At 34.7% G+C, this 15357-nt stretch overlaps 1 protein-coding gene across 4 annotated transcripts; it reads left to right on the top strand.

Moving 5' to 3' along the window:
• The first annotated feature begins 287 nt into the window (after positions 1-287).
• Positions 288-11045, top strand: LOC140780100 (pre-mRNA-splicing factor ATP-dependent RNA helicase DEAH10). 4 transcript variants are annotated; one of them, XM_073125439.1, is made up of 14 exons: positions 382-398; positions 846-907; positions 1954-2056; positions 2132-2178; positions 2286-2366; positions 3144-3360; positions 3578-3989; positions 4420-4623; positions 5485-5645; positions 6940-7125; positions 7656-7887; positions 9195-9397; positions 10100-10234; positions 10695-11045. In XM_073125439.1, the coding sequence occupies exons 3-14, from the start codon at positions 1956-1958 to the stop codon at positions 10876-10878; spliced, it is 2163 nt and encodes a 720-aa protein (XP_072981540.1). In that variant the 5' UTR covers positions 382-398; positions 846-907; positions 1954-1955; the 3' UTR covers positions 10879-11045. The 4 variants fall into 4 exon arrangements, with proteins under 4 accessions (XP_072981536.1, XP_072981540.1, XP_072981538.1 ...); XM_073125437.1 differs by lacking the exon at positions 382-398 and adding an exon at positions 405-564; XM_073125435.1 differs by lacking the exon at positions 846-907 and having other exon boundaries at positions 288-398.
• The last annotated feature ends 4312 nt before the right edge of the window (positions 11046-15357 follow it).

Here is a 15357-nt window from a genome sequence, read left to right as displayed (position 1 = left end):
CGTCACTTTTTCTCATCTTCTCCCTCTCCTCCTCTTTTTTTCCTTTTCTTTCTTTAGAAAAAAAAATAGGATGAAAAATATATGGATGCTTTAGATATTTATAAATTATTTTATATATTATAATAGAATATTTTTTTAGTACCGTCTAAGTTAACAGGGGCCATTAAATAAAAGTTATTGGAGAAAAAGAGGGGTTAAGTTATAAAATACTCATAAGACTGGGTGTAAATTATAAAATAAGTAAAATATAAGGTGACATTTGTAAACATCCCTAATTTTAAAGAAAGATTGACCAAAGCAGTCGTCGCCTCCTTTGAATGATCTCAGGGGACTCAATACTTAAACTTATCTATGCGCCGAGGAGAAAAAGTCAGAGACAATTCACTCTCGGTGCCACGGTAAGGGCTCTCAAACATTTCGTTAGCTATTCTGGTATCATTCATTGATCTTGGGTTTGATGACATGCAAAGCCGTCGTCATTGTTGTAAACCCCAGCAGTCCGGCCTCTAAGCCATTGCTGTCGCCCATCTCGCCGGCCTCAGGCTTCCATCGCCTACTTCTCCGGTGTCTCCTCCTTCCCTCTTCTTCGATCTCTCCTCTTTTCCACTTACTAGATTAAGATCTCAGCAATCAAATTTTAATGACATTGCATTTGAAATCCTTTTAATCCAATGATTTCGGATAAACTAGGTATTGTTTGCCGAAAATTGGAGAAAAAATGGTACTATGCCAGAATATAAAATCTTTGCTTTTCGATTTCATACACTGCATTGAGAGAAAGGTCCGATAGATAACCAAGAAAAATTTCAACCAAATAATAGACCTCTTTCCTGCGCGTGTCCCAGCTTCTTTTTGCTCTCTTGACGCCGACGGGATTAGTGTAGGACGGGCTTCATCTGTCGTGCAGGTTAGTTTCTCCTCCCTCCCTCCCTCTGTTCTTTCCCTCATCCTCTTCATCTCTTTCTCTCTTTTCCCTTTCTATCTCATCTCTGTCTAAACCCTAAACCCTAGTTTCTCATCCCTCTCCCTCTTTAAATTTGACTCTGTATATGTTTGGTTTTCGAAGGTAATTATAGTGATGAGAGGTTGCATTTTTCTTTTATTTTGTTCATCAGTTTTGGATTTAGGATTATTCTGATTGGAGGCAGGACGGGCTAAAATTCTGCAACATAATAAGTAGGAGATGTTGCACCAATTTTATCTTCTGCTATGTTTTCCTCTGTCTTGCTTTCTTCTACTTCTAGCTAGATGCTTATATCTATGAATATGCACTTAACAATGCAGTATTCTCCACAATTGTCATTTTTATTCTTTTCTGTGGATTTGAAGCATTTCTAGCCTCCTTGAGGCATAATTTATGCTTTCCCTTTTCCCATTAGTTTGTTATGTTAGTATGTTGAATTGCTGTTATAAATAAATGTGTAGAGACTAGAGAATGCTATGTTACTTAGTAGAAAGTTTGATGTTAAAATGTTGATATAAACTTTGATGCTTAGTGGATTTACTTTATAAACTTTAGTGCTATGAATCGCTCATGTTGAATGTATATATGCAATGTTATTATTTTTTTTTATATTCTACATATATATGTATCTTTCATTTTCTGCAAATATACATGTATGATTGTATTAGAATATTAATATATGTTTTTATACATTTCATTAATTCCCGTATCCATTGTATCCTTTTTTTTTTAGGAATTGGCATATCCTTGTATTGTTATTGTACCCATATTCATGCTTCAAAGTTGACAATGGAATTAAAAGACATACTCTTGACCTCTTCGTCCTCGGAGTGACTCTGTGCCATATTAGGACTTCAGTCTATACCCTAAAAGGCTAAAACACTAGTCTCAATCCATCTCTTAACTTCAATTAAGCCCTTTACTCTCTTCTATTAGGCTTATATTTTGATCCTATGAATAGATCTTAATCTCTTAGATTCTTGTGATAGAAATGCCATATATTCCAAATCGGGCTTTCACTCAAAGCCAGGAGAAGGGCAGTGCTGGCAAGCAATCTCTGGCTGATCATCGAATCCCACAATTTATCGCCCGGTACCAACTTCACCTAACTCTTAATCTCAATGTTATTTGTATGGATTTGGTTTCATGTTTGGATTTCATCTTTAGGAGGCAGTGCATTATACAACAGAGGAAATCGTTACCGATCGCATCAGGTTTACCCACCTTAATGAAATTTCAAATATTGTATTTTGCTGACATATTTTTTGAGAAAAAGAGGCTTCTTTGGTGCCATACAATGTAATTGGTGTACTTTTTTCAGTTGAGAAGAGGATTGTGGAGGAAGTGAGGAAAAATGATATCTTGATTATTGTCGGAGAAACAGGAAGTGGGAAGACAACGCGTGAGTTTGTGATGAACTTTTCTTGTTGATTTCATTTGATTATCAAATCCTTGAAGAATCCATTTATATTGTAATTATTCATACAAAAGCGGTAACTTTTTATTGATCATATATCTGTTTGTTTTACTCTTACTTGGCAAAAATTAGATCCACAATCTGCTCATTGTTTCTAATCTTGTGAACCTTATTGTTGTCACCTTATGAAAGCACACCAATCTCCCTGTTTGATGTTGACGTAAACATATAATTGGCCATGCTCTTTTACAGTTTTATTTGCTTCCATCAATGGAACATCAACCGTTTTTACAGTTTCCTTATCAGATATTAAAAGTTTTAGTTGGGACGTGGGACTATATATGGCATATACTGCATCATAGCTTTGTTTAATAATGTTATTTTCTCAGTTGGTATGAAGGTGAATATGGTCATTTTAATTTAGCTGCTCTCCTGTTCTAATATATGATACAATGTTTATTGTGCTACTATTGCCATATACTTGTTATTCTCTGAATGGACTTGTCAACAGTTATCCTGGAGAAGAGGCAAATTGCAGATCGCTTTTCTTTTGCAATGGTACCAGGAAATGTACTATTTCATGATAATATTTAACTTAACTCATGTTTTCAGATTTATTTTATACTATCTTTTCTTTGTACTTTTTCTTGTTTAGGTATAAAGTTTTTCTAGAGATCTACTTCTGTATCCTAATTTGTTACCTGTAGTTTATACTTAAGATGTTATACTGTAATTGTACATGCTCACTTAGTTTTCTTTCAGAGTTGCCACAATATTTATGCAATGCTGGATTTTCTCAAGATGGAAAAGTTATTGGCGTCACTCAGCCTAGGCGAGTTGCAGCTGTTACTGTTGCAAAGCGTGTGGCTGAAGAATGTAATGTTGAATTGGGCCAGAAGGTTGGTTATTCAATTAGATTTGAAGATGTAACATCCAGCTCGACAAGGATTAAGTACATGACAGATGGTTTGCTGCTAAGGTAATTCCTTTTTAATGATCAATTATATTGTGACTTGCATACTCTTTCTTTATGATTAGTGTGTAAGTAGTTCGATTTGTTGTTTCATTAACTTAAGATTTGGTGGTCATTTTTTTTCCTCATTTGTTTGAGAACTTGAGATGTCTATGTTAACTAATAGAATTTTTTTTTTTAATTTTTTAATTTTTAATTTTTTATTATTTTTTATAAACTACAGGGAAGCACTGTTGGACCCACTCCTATCTAGATACAGCATCATTATTGTTGATGAAGCTCATGAAAGAACAGTGCACACGGATGTCTTATTAGGCTTGTTGAGAAATGTACAAATTACTAGGTCAAGTTCTACAATTAAGCAACGTAATCTTGGAAAAGACAATAATGATAAAACTGTGTCTTATAGACAAGATCACCTGCAAAGCTCCGTTATGAATTCATGTCAGGTTGCTAAATGTAATCCTCTAAAGTTGATTATAATGTCTGCTAGTTTGGATGCTAGAGGATTTTCAGAGTATTTTGGTGGTGCTAAAGCTGTACACATCCAAGGGCGGCAATACCCTGTGGAGATACTATATACATATCAACCAGAACCAGATTATCTGGACGCAACACTTATCTCTATCTTTCAGGTAATTTGATTTTTACAATACAACCATCGTTTCTTTTTTGTTTGTTTGTCATCTTTAGCTTACATCTGATTAAGTCTTTAAGTTGCCAACTTATTTTGTGAAGTTTACTGTTTAGCTTTTGCAAGATTAGGTTCTCCTTATGACTGGATTCAGGTGAACTTTTGATAGATTTCTCCATGTCGGTCCATAAGAAAGCAAGCACCCATCTTGAGACACCTCCACTCCACCTTAATAAAAACTTAAAAACACAACAGTGAAGAAGAGTAGGAAATGTGCTTACACTAATCTATAGTTCACTCGATATCACATTTAAGAATAGAAATGATAGAGTGACCTTTGATATGTCATCTCCAAAGTGGATGTGCTATATGTACAAGTATTGGCTTTGACTTCGCAATTTCTGTCTCAAAATTTTTCTTTTATTTTTTAGGTCCACATGGAAGAGGGACCTGGCGATATTCTTGCATTTTTAACTGGCCAAGAGGAGATTGAATCAATGGAGAGACTTATTCATGAGCGACTACGTCAACTCCCACAAGGCAGTAACAAACTAACAATCGTTCCTATTTATTCATCTCTTCCCTCGGAGCAGCAAATGAACGTTTTTAAGCCAGCTCCTTCCGGTTTCCGCAAAGTAAGTCTAACCATCATTTCCAAAAAGATTTGGATTATTTTTTTAATAACATTGTAACATTTGTTTGTTTCTCTAACTTGTAGATGTTGTAGTCAAACTGGCATACTGAGCTGGTCTCATTTGTTTATTCTGTTGTGTAATTATAGAATTATAATGACTTATTTCTCTACTTTTCTTGCATATATTGATCGACCATCATTTGCAAGAACATTGATTACTTGGTATGTCTAGGCCAATTTATAATTAATCCAAATATCTTTGCCTTCTGACTTCTTCATCCAAGGAAGAAGGTTTTGCTAAGCTATCAGACCTTCAGATGGATTGTTATCCTCAACATTTCTTTCTATATGTTTGAAAAGTTCTCTATCATGTACATTAACCTAGGTATTTGTTGGTGGAACATCCTCTAAGGAGGAAGGTCGTTTTTGATCTGGTGTCTCCACCATTTAGACACCCAGCACGTTTTTGCTGGGTTGAATTACAAGTATTGAAAAGGTAGGGGTGTAAACTACAATATTTTCATAATGTAGAGTGCAAAATGAAAAACAAAAAATATTTGAATGTAAAGCATTGTATTGTCTAGACTTAAGGCGGTATATGAGTCTAATAAAACTGGGATACTGCACTTAATTTTAGAAAATTATAAACATTTATTCTTTTTGGATCTCCAACTGTTATGTCCCGAGTCTATGTTGACATTTTTCCATATGCTAGGCTTTTACTGAATGCACACCATCTTTTCTAGCGTTATCTTAACTCTTGTGCTTCTTTTATTTGTTAGTTATCTCTTATCAGTTATTCTCACTCATTTATGTTTTACAATTTATGGCGATGATATTACATGATTTGTTCATTGAATAGGTTATTCTAGCCACAAATATTGCGGAGACTTCTGTAACAATACCTGGTATAAAGTATGTCATAGATCCTGGACTGGTGAAAGCACGTTCTTACAACCCAGTGACTGGGATGGAGTCATTGATCATCATCCCAACCTCAAAAGCACAGGCTATTCAAAGGAGGTAAGGACATCAGGCATGTTTTTGTTCACTCTTCAGGTTCATGAAGAGATACCTAAGTATCTCCTTTTGTTCTCTGGGCATAACCTATAGGTGAAACTATAACTTCTTTTACTACTGTTATTAATAGTTTGTACTGAGGGTCTGTTTCGGAGGATAGATATTTGTTTATTATTGTATCTCATGAAGTAACTATGTCAATAAGCTAGAGCAAGTTCTTTATCAACCTGTTGATTATAACTTGTAATTACTAGTATCCAAAATATTTTGTACCATTGTGTATGAAAGAGATCATCAATTAGATACCAACTCTAACTTGTGCTTGAAGGTATATTGAAATTATATTTCTTTCTTTTTGGGAAAATTTGTTTGTAATAGCTGTATGTAATATTCTTTCCATGATAATCTTTTTTTCTTTTTCTTTTTGGGGTTAACTAACAAAACCTTTTCTCCGACTTGATTCCTGATTCAGTAAATAATTCAGCATTTCTAATATGGATACAAGGTATTACAATATCTCTACTTAATTGTTTGCCCCAACAGTGGATGCTTATGAGGCAAGTGAATGTAACAATTCTTATCCTGCTGCATTAGTAAACCTTTTATCTTTTTAAGAACATTTAGGTGGCGTTTGGATGTGGTTTAACTCCAAAACTTGGTTAGGTATTCTTATTTCTTAACCTTGAATAAGGTACCTTTAAACGGGTTTTAGAAAATTGGGTGTTTAATTGTAAACTAGGATATTAACACAAAATATAGTGACATAAAAAATAGTGGATTTAGAAGATATTTTATATTAAATAACCAAAATACCCTTTATAGTAGATGAATGAATGAGGGGAGGAGAGAGAACAAAGGAGAGGGAGAGAATGATTGAAATGATAGTTGATTGAAGTGATGCCTTTTAAGGGCAAAATGGTAATTGGATTTTACTGATAAATGTAAAATAGTTAATGCATGAGGAGAGAGGAGAATGATTTTAAGTAGGTTTCTCCTAGACCCATTTTACTTTAATACAATATTTGGTTACTATAATAGTTTATTATTCACTTAAACTAATTTGTGAAAAAACTTAAATCCAATCCAAACACAGGCTTAGAGTACTTGTAGTGTGAAACAACTGATGTGTCATGTTCATTAATTAACTATTTACTAGTATCCCTATCATTTTCATGTATTGCATGGTTGTGTTTTATCACTTTTTATGTGTTTGCGAAATCTTGAACTAAACATCAATATTTATGTCTAAACATAAGATATAGTTTCTCTTATGACAGTTTATTCATGTTACCTACAGTGGCCGTGCTGGAAGGGAAGGGCCTGGAAAATGTTTTCGGCTATATCCAGAAACTGAGTTTGGCAAACTTATGGATTCGACTGTTCCAGAAATCAAAAGATGCAACCTTTCAAACGTTGTGCTACAACTCAAAGCCCTCGGAATTGATGATATCATTGGGTTTGATTTCATGGAAAAGCCTTCAAGGTGAATTTTGGTATTTTTTTTGTTTGAAGGTATATATTGTCGGCAGCATGGGTTTATTGAAAAGCAAAAGATTGAATGATAATAGGCTTACTGTACACCTAATGACACCTGCACACTGAAGATCAACGAGCTTCAGCTTCTGAGCCTTAGTCATATAACAATTGCAATCTTTTAGATGGTTTTCTTTCTAAATCAAATGATTGGTATCTGCAATAAATAAAACTGTATCTTCATGTCCTTTTACAGTTTTCTGTTGGTACTTGATAAGGGACCAAGTCCAAAGGTATACTTCTTTTTCATATTTATTGAGCAGTAACCTAACAAGTCTGAAACACTAATATGCAATCAGAGAGATGGCCTTATAATGATAGATCTGTTTTTAAATATCTATTCTACAGGAAGAACCGAGAGTAATTTTTTTTCATTGACATGTTCCAGTGAACGTAATTTTGTGTCAGAAATCCTATTCTTTGTTTTTATTATTTGAACTTATTTGTTTCTCTATATATGATTTTGAAGCCTATTGACAGGATGTCTATAGTTAAATCTCTGGAGCAGTTATTCTTGCTAGGAGCTCTAACTGATGACTACAAGCTGTCCAATCCAGTTGGGCATCAAATGGCCAGGCTGCCCTTGGACCCAATGTATTCCAAGGCACTAATTTTGGCCAGTGAGTTCAAGTGCTTGAAGGAAATGTTGATAGTGGTTTCGATGCTTTCAGTTGAATCTATCTTTTTCTTTCCTCGTGAAAAGTTGGAAGAGGTATGCACCGAAAATTTTAATTCCTAGGTTTTTGCACTGTTTCTTAAAAAAGAGATCTGCAGTGGATGATATTGTGCATGTTGTTACCTACTGTATATATTGGAAACCTGCTGATATTCATTTTTGCACTTTTTTTTTCAGTTTACACACTACAAATTTTGAATATGAAGATATATAAATTGGAAATTGCTGCATAGATAGATAGATAACAGGAGGTTTGAGTAAACTTCTGTATTTATATCTATTCTTTTATCTCATAATACAGGCAAAACGCATTGGCTTAAGTACCTTTCTTAGGCTGGCTCATTATCTCTTAAATCCTTATCCATCATGCAGCTGTATTTTAGGTCAACTCTTTTGTAAATCTGGGAGTAATTAAGTCATGTTTTCCAGCTTTATTTTGCAGCAACTTTTAGTCTTCTTTGGGCCATGAAGCAATACTTTCTATCAGCCACTAGTCCTTAGTTGGCCTCCATGAGACATGGGAAGTTGCAAACCACGAGTTACCTCTTAGAATCTCTTCAAACTTGCCATGAATGAAATCAATACCTTATATATTCTCATATAATTAGTCATCTGCCTCAACATCCTTGTCTCATTGCAATAATTTGTTGAAAAGTAAATAAGAATGTGTTATTCAATGCGGTACTTCCTTGCCATTCCTTAGTTTATATATATGTATACATATCAAAAATTGGTAGTAAATCATATACGCCTCAAATATTTCACAGAAATACAAACTATCAATTCCTTTTCTGCAATGGAAATTTTAAAAGAAGCCTATCTAATATGGATCGTGCCCATTGGTTCATAAATTGAGTTTTGGGAATCATAACAGGAGTACTAGTAATTGTGTGGTTAGGAAGATGAAGATTTGCAGCAATACAACAACATATTGGGCTCAAAGTTTCTAATAGGTAGTTCTAATTGATGTATAATCTTCTCAAACTTTATGCTTTATTGTGACTTATTTGCAAGAAGTTGCAAATTACTATGGCCTTAAAAATGACTGATAAAATCTCTCACCACTTTCTTTTACCTTAAGAACATGCCTAATTTTCTGTTAGGAATGAAAGATATACCATCCAACTGAACTTCAGTAAACTAAATTTCTTGGTTATGGTTCCTAATAGTTTTTCTTTATAGACACAAGTTTGCAACTTTCAAATAATCCACAGACCTAGAAGCTCTTACTACTTTTATTTACATCAAGCATGTGTCATATTTACAAAAAAGATAATGTTCAATTAAACATCAGTAAGATAAATTTCTTATTTATTGTACCTGTATTTATTGTTTATGCTTAGGCAAGAGCTGCAATGAAGAGTTTTTCAAGCTCGGAAGGGGACCATATAACTTTAGTGAATGTATATCGAGCTTCTGGAGAATGCTTGGAGAAGAGCAAAAATGCAAACGCTAAAGAAAGGACAATGGAAAAGGCTCTAAATAAATGGTGCAGAGATAATTTCATCAACTACCGGTCTTTAAGACATGCAAGAGATGTTCACAGGTTAGTGCCTACTCTTCTTGTTGACCAGTTAATCATGAAAATTGTCCTTTATGAAGCTACCTGCATCTGTATCAGTTTTACCAAACATGGATTTGCTTCCATTGCATGTTTTGAGAAGCATATACGGAAAAGGCGATTTGTCCTGTCTATACTCAAGTTAATCTACACAGTTGTATCATGTTTCTATTTTTCTTCAAGGCACTATCGATTTGTTTCCTTGTCTTGGAGAGCAAGGAATGACTGAAGATAGATATATTTGTCTTTTTTATCAGAATTTGTAGATAAATTTCAGAAAGAGGTTATCACTTGGTGGGATGGTGAGGCTTCCCTCATGAACCAACTGGGCATGGTTCCTTGCTATAGAAATAGTTTCTAAATAATGGGGTAAAGCTTACATATATCTTGCCCTCTCTATACCCTCCATTGCTGGGAGACTGGGAACCTCGTGCACTTTGATTTTTTCTTTTTTATAGCTTTCAAAAAATACAAAAATAGTACAATTAATTCAAAAATACAGTAACTTTATTATCACTCATGTTTCACTTTTTATTTCATTTCTATTCTCCCAAAATGTTTAGATAAAGTTTACAATCATTCTTCTATTATCATCATAGGGAGTTCATGAAACTAAATTCAAAATTAAGAATTCTTTTTTATATTGTATCATGCCTTCCCCTAACTTGCCATTATTTACTATTGCAGCCAAATTCAAGGGCATGTAGAGCAGATGGGCTTAATTCTGTCATCATGTGGGGATGACATGCTCCAATTCCGCAGATGCCTTACTGCCTCATTCTTCCTTAATGCAGCACTGAAGCAACCAGATGGATCATATAGGTTTTCATTTATAATATACATTCTAGTAATCGAAAATATTTTCAAGGAAATAGGAGGATGCTAATCAAAGAAATGAGGTTTTGGTTTCAAAGTTATCAAATTTGTCCCAATCCAAATGTCTGGACCTGCTTAACCTGAGAACTTTGTTTGGCCCAACTCTGCCTAATCAACTGATAAATCATAAATCTGTGAGCTAATTTGTAATATCTGATGACTGCATAAGTCAATCTGAATCTCTTGAAAGAGCCTATTGAGTTCATGTCTAATGCCTGCAAAGGATAAAGACTAAAGTATATGATTTACCTTAATGTACTAATCTATTTATCTAGTCGCATTTTGAAAGCCTTCGCATTAACAACAGATATCTAGCCTAATTGCTGATACATGATTTTTATACTTGTTGCTTGATAAATTCTCTTGGTTGCTGATACATCTTTTCTCATTCTAAAATGTTCGACAGGGCTATGGCAACTGGTCAGAGCGTGCAGATTCACCCTTCTTCGGTGCTTTTCCGGACGAAGCCGGATTGCATCATCTTCAATGAGTTAGTTCGAACAAGTCAAAATTATGTTAGGAATTTGACAAGAGTAGATCCTCTGTGGTTGCCTGAACTAGCACCTCAATTTTATGCTACAGAAAGTTAATCTTCTTATTCTATGACCCTCTTTTTGTTGTGGATTCTATGGTGTCGATCCAAGTCTTAATTATGCGTTTATTTTTGTTGGAGAAAGCTTAATTGTACCTTGTATTCTGTGTAACATGCTATCAATTAGGAAAGAATTTGTATTTTATCATATAGTTTATCCAGTTAGTTGAATCTGGATATGCTGCCCGGATAAAGCATTTTGTGCTTATAAGCTTAGGCTGTCTCGGACTAAGCATTGAGCTGTTTATGTTAAAAAAAAAACATCAGATTTTCTTGACTTTGTGAATGTTAATTTTCCAAAGATTGACCCATAAAGTGTAAGGACATATGCACTGTTGCACTTTACTAAACTGGAGTAAAATCTTGAACAGAGCAAACCAGCTTAAACTTTCATGCGTACAAATTTAATAAGATGTTAAATCTTGTAAGACATCTGCATTAGGGAGTTTTGATGCCTGCAGTCAGTTCTTGGCAAGAGTGCAGGAAGATTAGAAGTAACTTTTTTCTTGGATGGAAGAGTGCTACCAAAAATTGATCCTGAATGTTACAATGCTGACGGTAGAGGAGAAGCCTGATGTAACATATAATGATGTTGGTGATACAATGGGCAAATTGAGAAGATGCGACAGGTATGATAATTCACTACTAGTTTTTCTCATTTGGGTTATCAGGGTTGGTAGTCGTGATGAATGAATCACCTATTTTAGGCAAACATCCTTGGGTATTTGATTTTCAATTGCACCAATATTTGAGTTTCTGATTGTCATTTTACTCTTGGTTTTGGAGCTTCCTATGCTTCATCCAGAGAATTATATTAAGCTTGGGAATGATCCTCCTAAATGGCTCCTTTCTTATGGTCCTCCTGGAACAGGTAAAGCACTCCTTGCTAGAGCTGTAGAATTGATGTTTGCTTTATTCACATCATCGGAAGTGAGCTGATTCAGAAGTACGTTGGAGAGGGTGCTCGGATGGTTCGTGAACTTTTCCAGGTTGTTAAGTTTGCTGAGATTTGTGGAGGGTATTATATCCCAGAAATTAGCCTTGGTATATTCTGAGAATTTATTCTAAATGCCCGGTTCTACCATTGTACATGGCCTACTCAAAGAAAGCATGCATCGATCTTCTTTGATGAATATGATGCCACTGGTGGTGCATTTTTTTGATAAGGGTTGGCAGTGACAATGAAGTTCAACGATCTATGCTCGAAATTGTCAATTAGCTTGATGGATTTGATGCATGAAGAGATATTAAAAGGTCCTAATGCCAACCAATTGGTATGCATGCTGCATTATGAAGACCAAAATAATATGTTCCATTGGTTATTTGTTGCTAACTTTTCACAAAGATTGATCTTCCGTGCTTTCCTTTTTTTTTTTTTTTTTTTTTCTGTTGCTGTTCCCAATTCTATATTATGATATAAGTTGTAGCATAAATCATGCCTAGGAAAATGCCCGCTCAACTTATCTGCTAATTGTGCAGAAATAGAGTTATTATTGCAATTTTTTGAAGATCTCATCTTGTTCATGAGACATTTAACAATATGGTTACTATTAACCTTTCTTTTCTTTATGCATTTCTTGTTAGTTAGGCAGAACAGTGGAGAGTTTCTTTTTACTATTTTAAGTCTGCCATCAATCATTTTCATGTATGTAACACTTTAAAACAAACATAAAACTAGGTGAGTTAAAAATTGTTGTACCAGACAATTACTTCAAAAGATAAGTCGTTTTTTCAGTTCAGCAATTTATGTAAAAATTTAATATTTCACTAATTTCTCCTCCTAATATTGAAGAATGCTGCTTATCTTAATTTCACTACCTTTAAATCAGTCGTTTGGAAATTGCTCACTGTCCTTCTATGACATTTATGGATGAAGTTTACTGCTCAATTTATTTTCTACCCCGAGCCAAATGCAACAGTTCTAAAATTTAGAATTCTTTACATCAAGGATATGTTCATTGAGGCAGAAAATCCATCACAATTAGTCAAAGAAGGATTACTTGTTTCAGCGTTTTTATCATGCAAGCCTAGAATTACAAGACAAGCTCGCGGATGCTTTGTAATTAACATCTGAAGTATCTAAAACCCACATAATTTGGGCCATCGTCCAAGTGATTAAACTAGGAATTGTTTCTAAAGTAATCACTTAATTTTTAGGTGGTTGACATATTTAGAAATTAATAGAGAGAAGAGGGTGGAAATAGGTGGGTTTATGAGAGAGAAGGATAAAAATATTATCAATGGAGAGGATAAGGCAGCAAGAAGCCATCTTCACTCACTTGGAAAATGCAGAGGCTATGGGTATGGCTTTTGATTCTTACTTTAATTTACTAAATGCATCTTATGATCAGTATGCTTTCGTTAGTCGTTTAATCTATATTAAATGGTGTAGAAATCTAGGCATAGATGATTCGTTAATGGTGATTTAAACTCTTCTTTATTTTATCTGTGTCTACTTGAAGGAGAAGGCATAATGCTATTACTACTATTCATTCTATGCATGGCAATGTTGTGGATGATCCTGCTCTGGTTGCTGGAGAATTTTTAGGCTTTTATAATGATTTGTGGGGTGCTAAACTTGAATCTGGCGTGTCCGCTATGAATTGGCCTATGCTCCCCCCTACCTTGAATGGAGCTGAGAGTGCCTTGTGCAGCTTGTGAATTTTATTAAGATTAAGAGTGCTATCTGGAGTATGCCCTTTGGTAAAACTATTAGGCCTGACGGTTTATAGGTTGTAAGTATAGAGGGCTCATTGGACTGCGGTTTCTTTTTAAGGATTGGTTGGCTTTTTTGAGTTATCTTTGTGATCAAAGAATCAAACTCCAATTTTAAATAATTATTATAGAGAAAATTGTTTAGTAGTTTGGTGGTTTGACTCAACGGTTCTACTTGATTGATGGCTCCGCGGTGCGGTTGGCTTAGATGAGCAACTCAACAGCGCGACGATTTGGAACAGGTCTCAATGGTATTTAGTTAAGAGTAATTATTCGGTGATACACATATTGTAAAGCCTAGATTAGACGACAGCTTACTATATTAGCTAAAATTTGATTAAGTCCGAGTGTCTTTGTATTTAAAGAGGGTTGACCATTTGTTTAGCCTATATCCTTCGGACTCATGAATGATAAAAAAAAGAATTCTTGTTAACTTTAAAATGAGTCCAAATGTATGTCATTCTGATCTCTAAGAAGGATAATCTTAAAAAAATTTAGTGATTTTGCCCAATTAAAATCTTGGTTAATATATTGAAACCTTTTCGAGTGGGTTAATTAGGTCAGAGCAAGCTCCTTTTGTGGCTGGTAAGAGTATTGGTGATAATATTCTAGTCACCAAGAGTTGGCCCACTCAGTTAGCTCCTTATGCTAATACTAAAACTAAATATGAAAAAAAAGTCTATGACTGACTTAGTTAGGAGGCTATCATTTAGACTCTTAACTATATGAATTTTCGTAGCAAATGGTGTGAGTGGATTTTTACCTACATCTATCTCTTCTCCCAGTTACTCCGTCTTAATTTATGGCAAACCATCTGAGTGGATTATTCCCCAAGTTGTAGGATTCGCTAAGGAGACATATTATCTCCTTATTGTTCTTTCTTTGTTCTCAAGTTCTATCTTGCCTCCTTAATGTTGTGTCTAGATCTAGGTTATTTGTGAGTTATCCTCTTTCTAACAGTCGAGAGGAGTCCCTTAATCATCTCTCTATGCTGATGACATTTTGATTTATTTCTCTGCCAATAAGAATACTGCCTGCTAGAAACATTCATCCTATCTTAGGACTCTTCACCTTGTTAGATGGGATCCATAAATCTGGATTGGGGTGGGGGGTGGGTGGAATAGATAAAAATGTGTACAAATTCTTAAATGATCATGATGGTAGAGGGGTGCGTAGTAAATATGTCAGCCCATGACCTTCATTTGGAGCTTCGCTTTATTGAGGTTCTATCGATCCTTTGGATGAGTTATATCCCCCCCTGAATCATTTTTACCTTTGGTCTTTTCTTTGACTGCATCTCTATTAACTATGAGGTTATCACCTTCATTTCCAATGGGAGTTGAGATCTTCTCTGCCTCTTGTATTGGGTTGGGGCTATCTCTAAGACTCTTTTCAGGTTGCCTGGTGTCCGTGTCAGCGATGGCTTAAACAAGAAAAGCCTCTATGCCTTTCTCAAAGGCCCAAGAAGGCAAGCTGAGTGGGTGGAGAAGGATTTGGTAAGTTGCTTGTCCTTCTAAAGTCCAAGAAAGTTCTTAGAGCATCTCTGATCTGATCGAACTCTAAAACTCTAAATTTGGAGCTTGATGAAACTCTAAATTAGGACTCCAAATTTGGAGAGCTCCATTTAAAACTTTGGAGCCCAGCTCCAATACTATTTAACTATTAAAAATACTAATTTTGCCCTACAAAATTTAATTTGAAAATTTAAATTTCATCTTTATCCTTTATTAAATAATATAATTAATTAAACTGAATATATAAT

The sequence above is a fragment of the Typha angustifolia genome, chromosome 3 (genome assembly GCF_048772165.1).
Source record: "Typha angustifolia cultivar Huaian chromosome 3, ASM4877216v1, whole genome shotgun sequence".
Classification (NCBI taxonomy): Eukaryota; Viridiplantae; Streptophyta; class Magnoliopsida; order Poales; family Typhaceae; genus Typha; species Typha angustifolia.
The sequence above is the reverse complement of the archived record's forward strand: the minus strand, read 5'-3'. Positions and strand labels throughout refer to the sequence as shown.

Excerpts from the sequence above, each read along its gene's own strand:
- LOC140780100 (XM_073125435.1), top strand. The coding sequence starts at position 1,956 with ATGCCATATATTCCAAATCGGGCTTTCACTCAAAGCCAGGAGAAGGGC. Across the intron at positions 4,624-5,484 it reads CTCCTTCCGGTTTCCGCAAA|GTTATTCTAGCCACAAATAT; the intron begins GTAAGTCTAACC and ends TTCATTGAATAG. Across the intron at positions 7,888-9,194 it reads CTCGTGAAAAGTTGGAAGAG|GCAAGAGCTGCAATGAAGAG; the intron begins GTATGCACCGAA and ends GTTTATGCTTAG.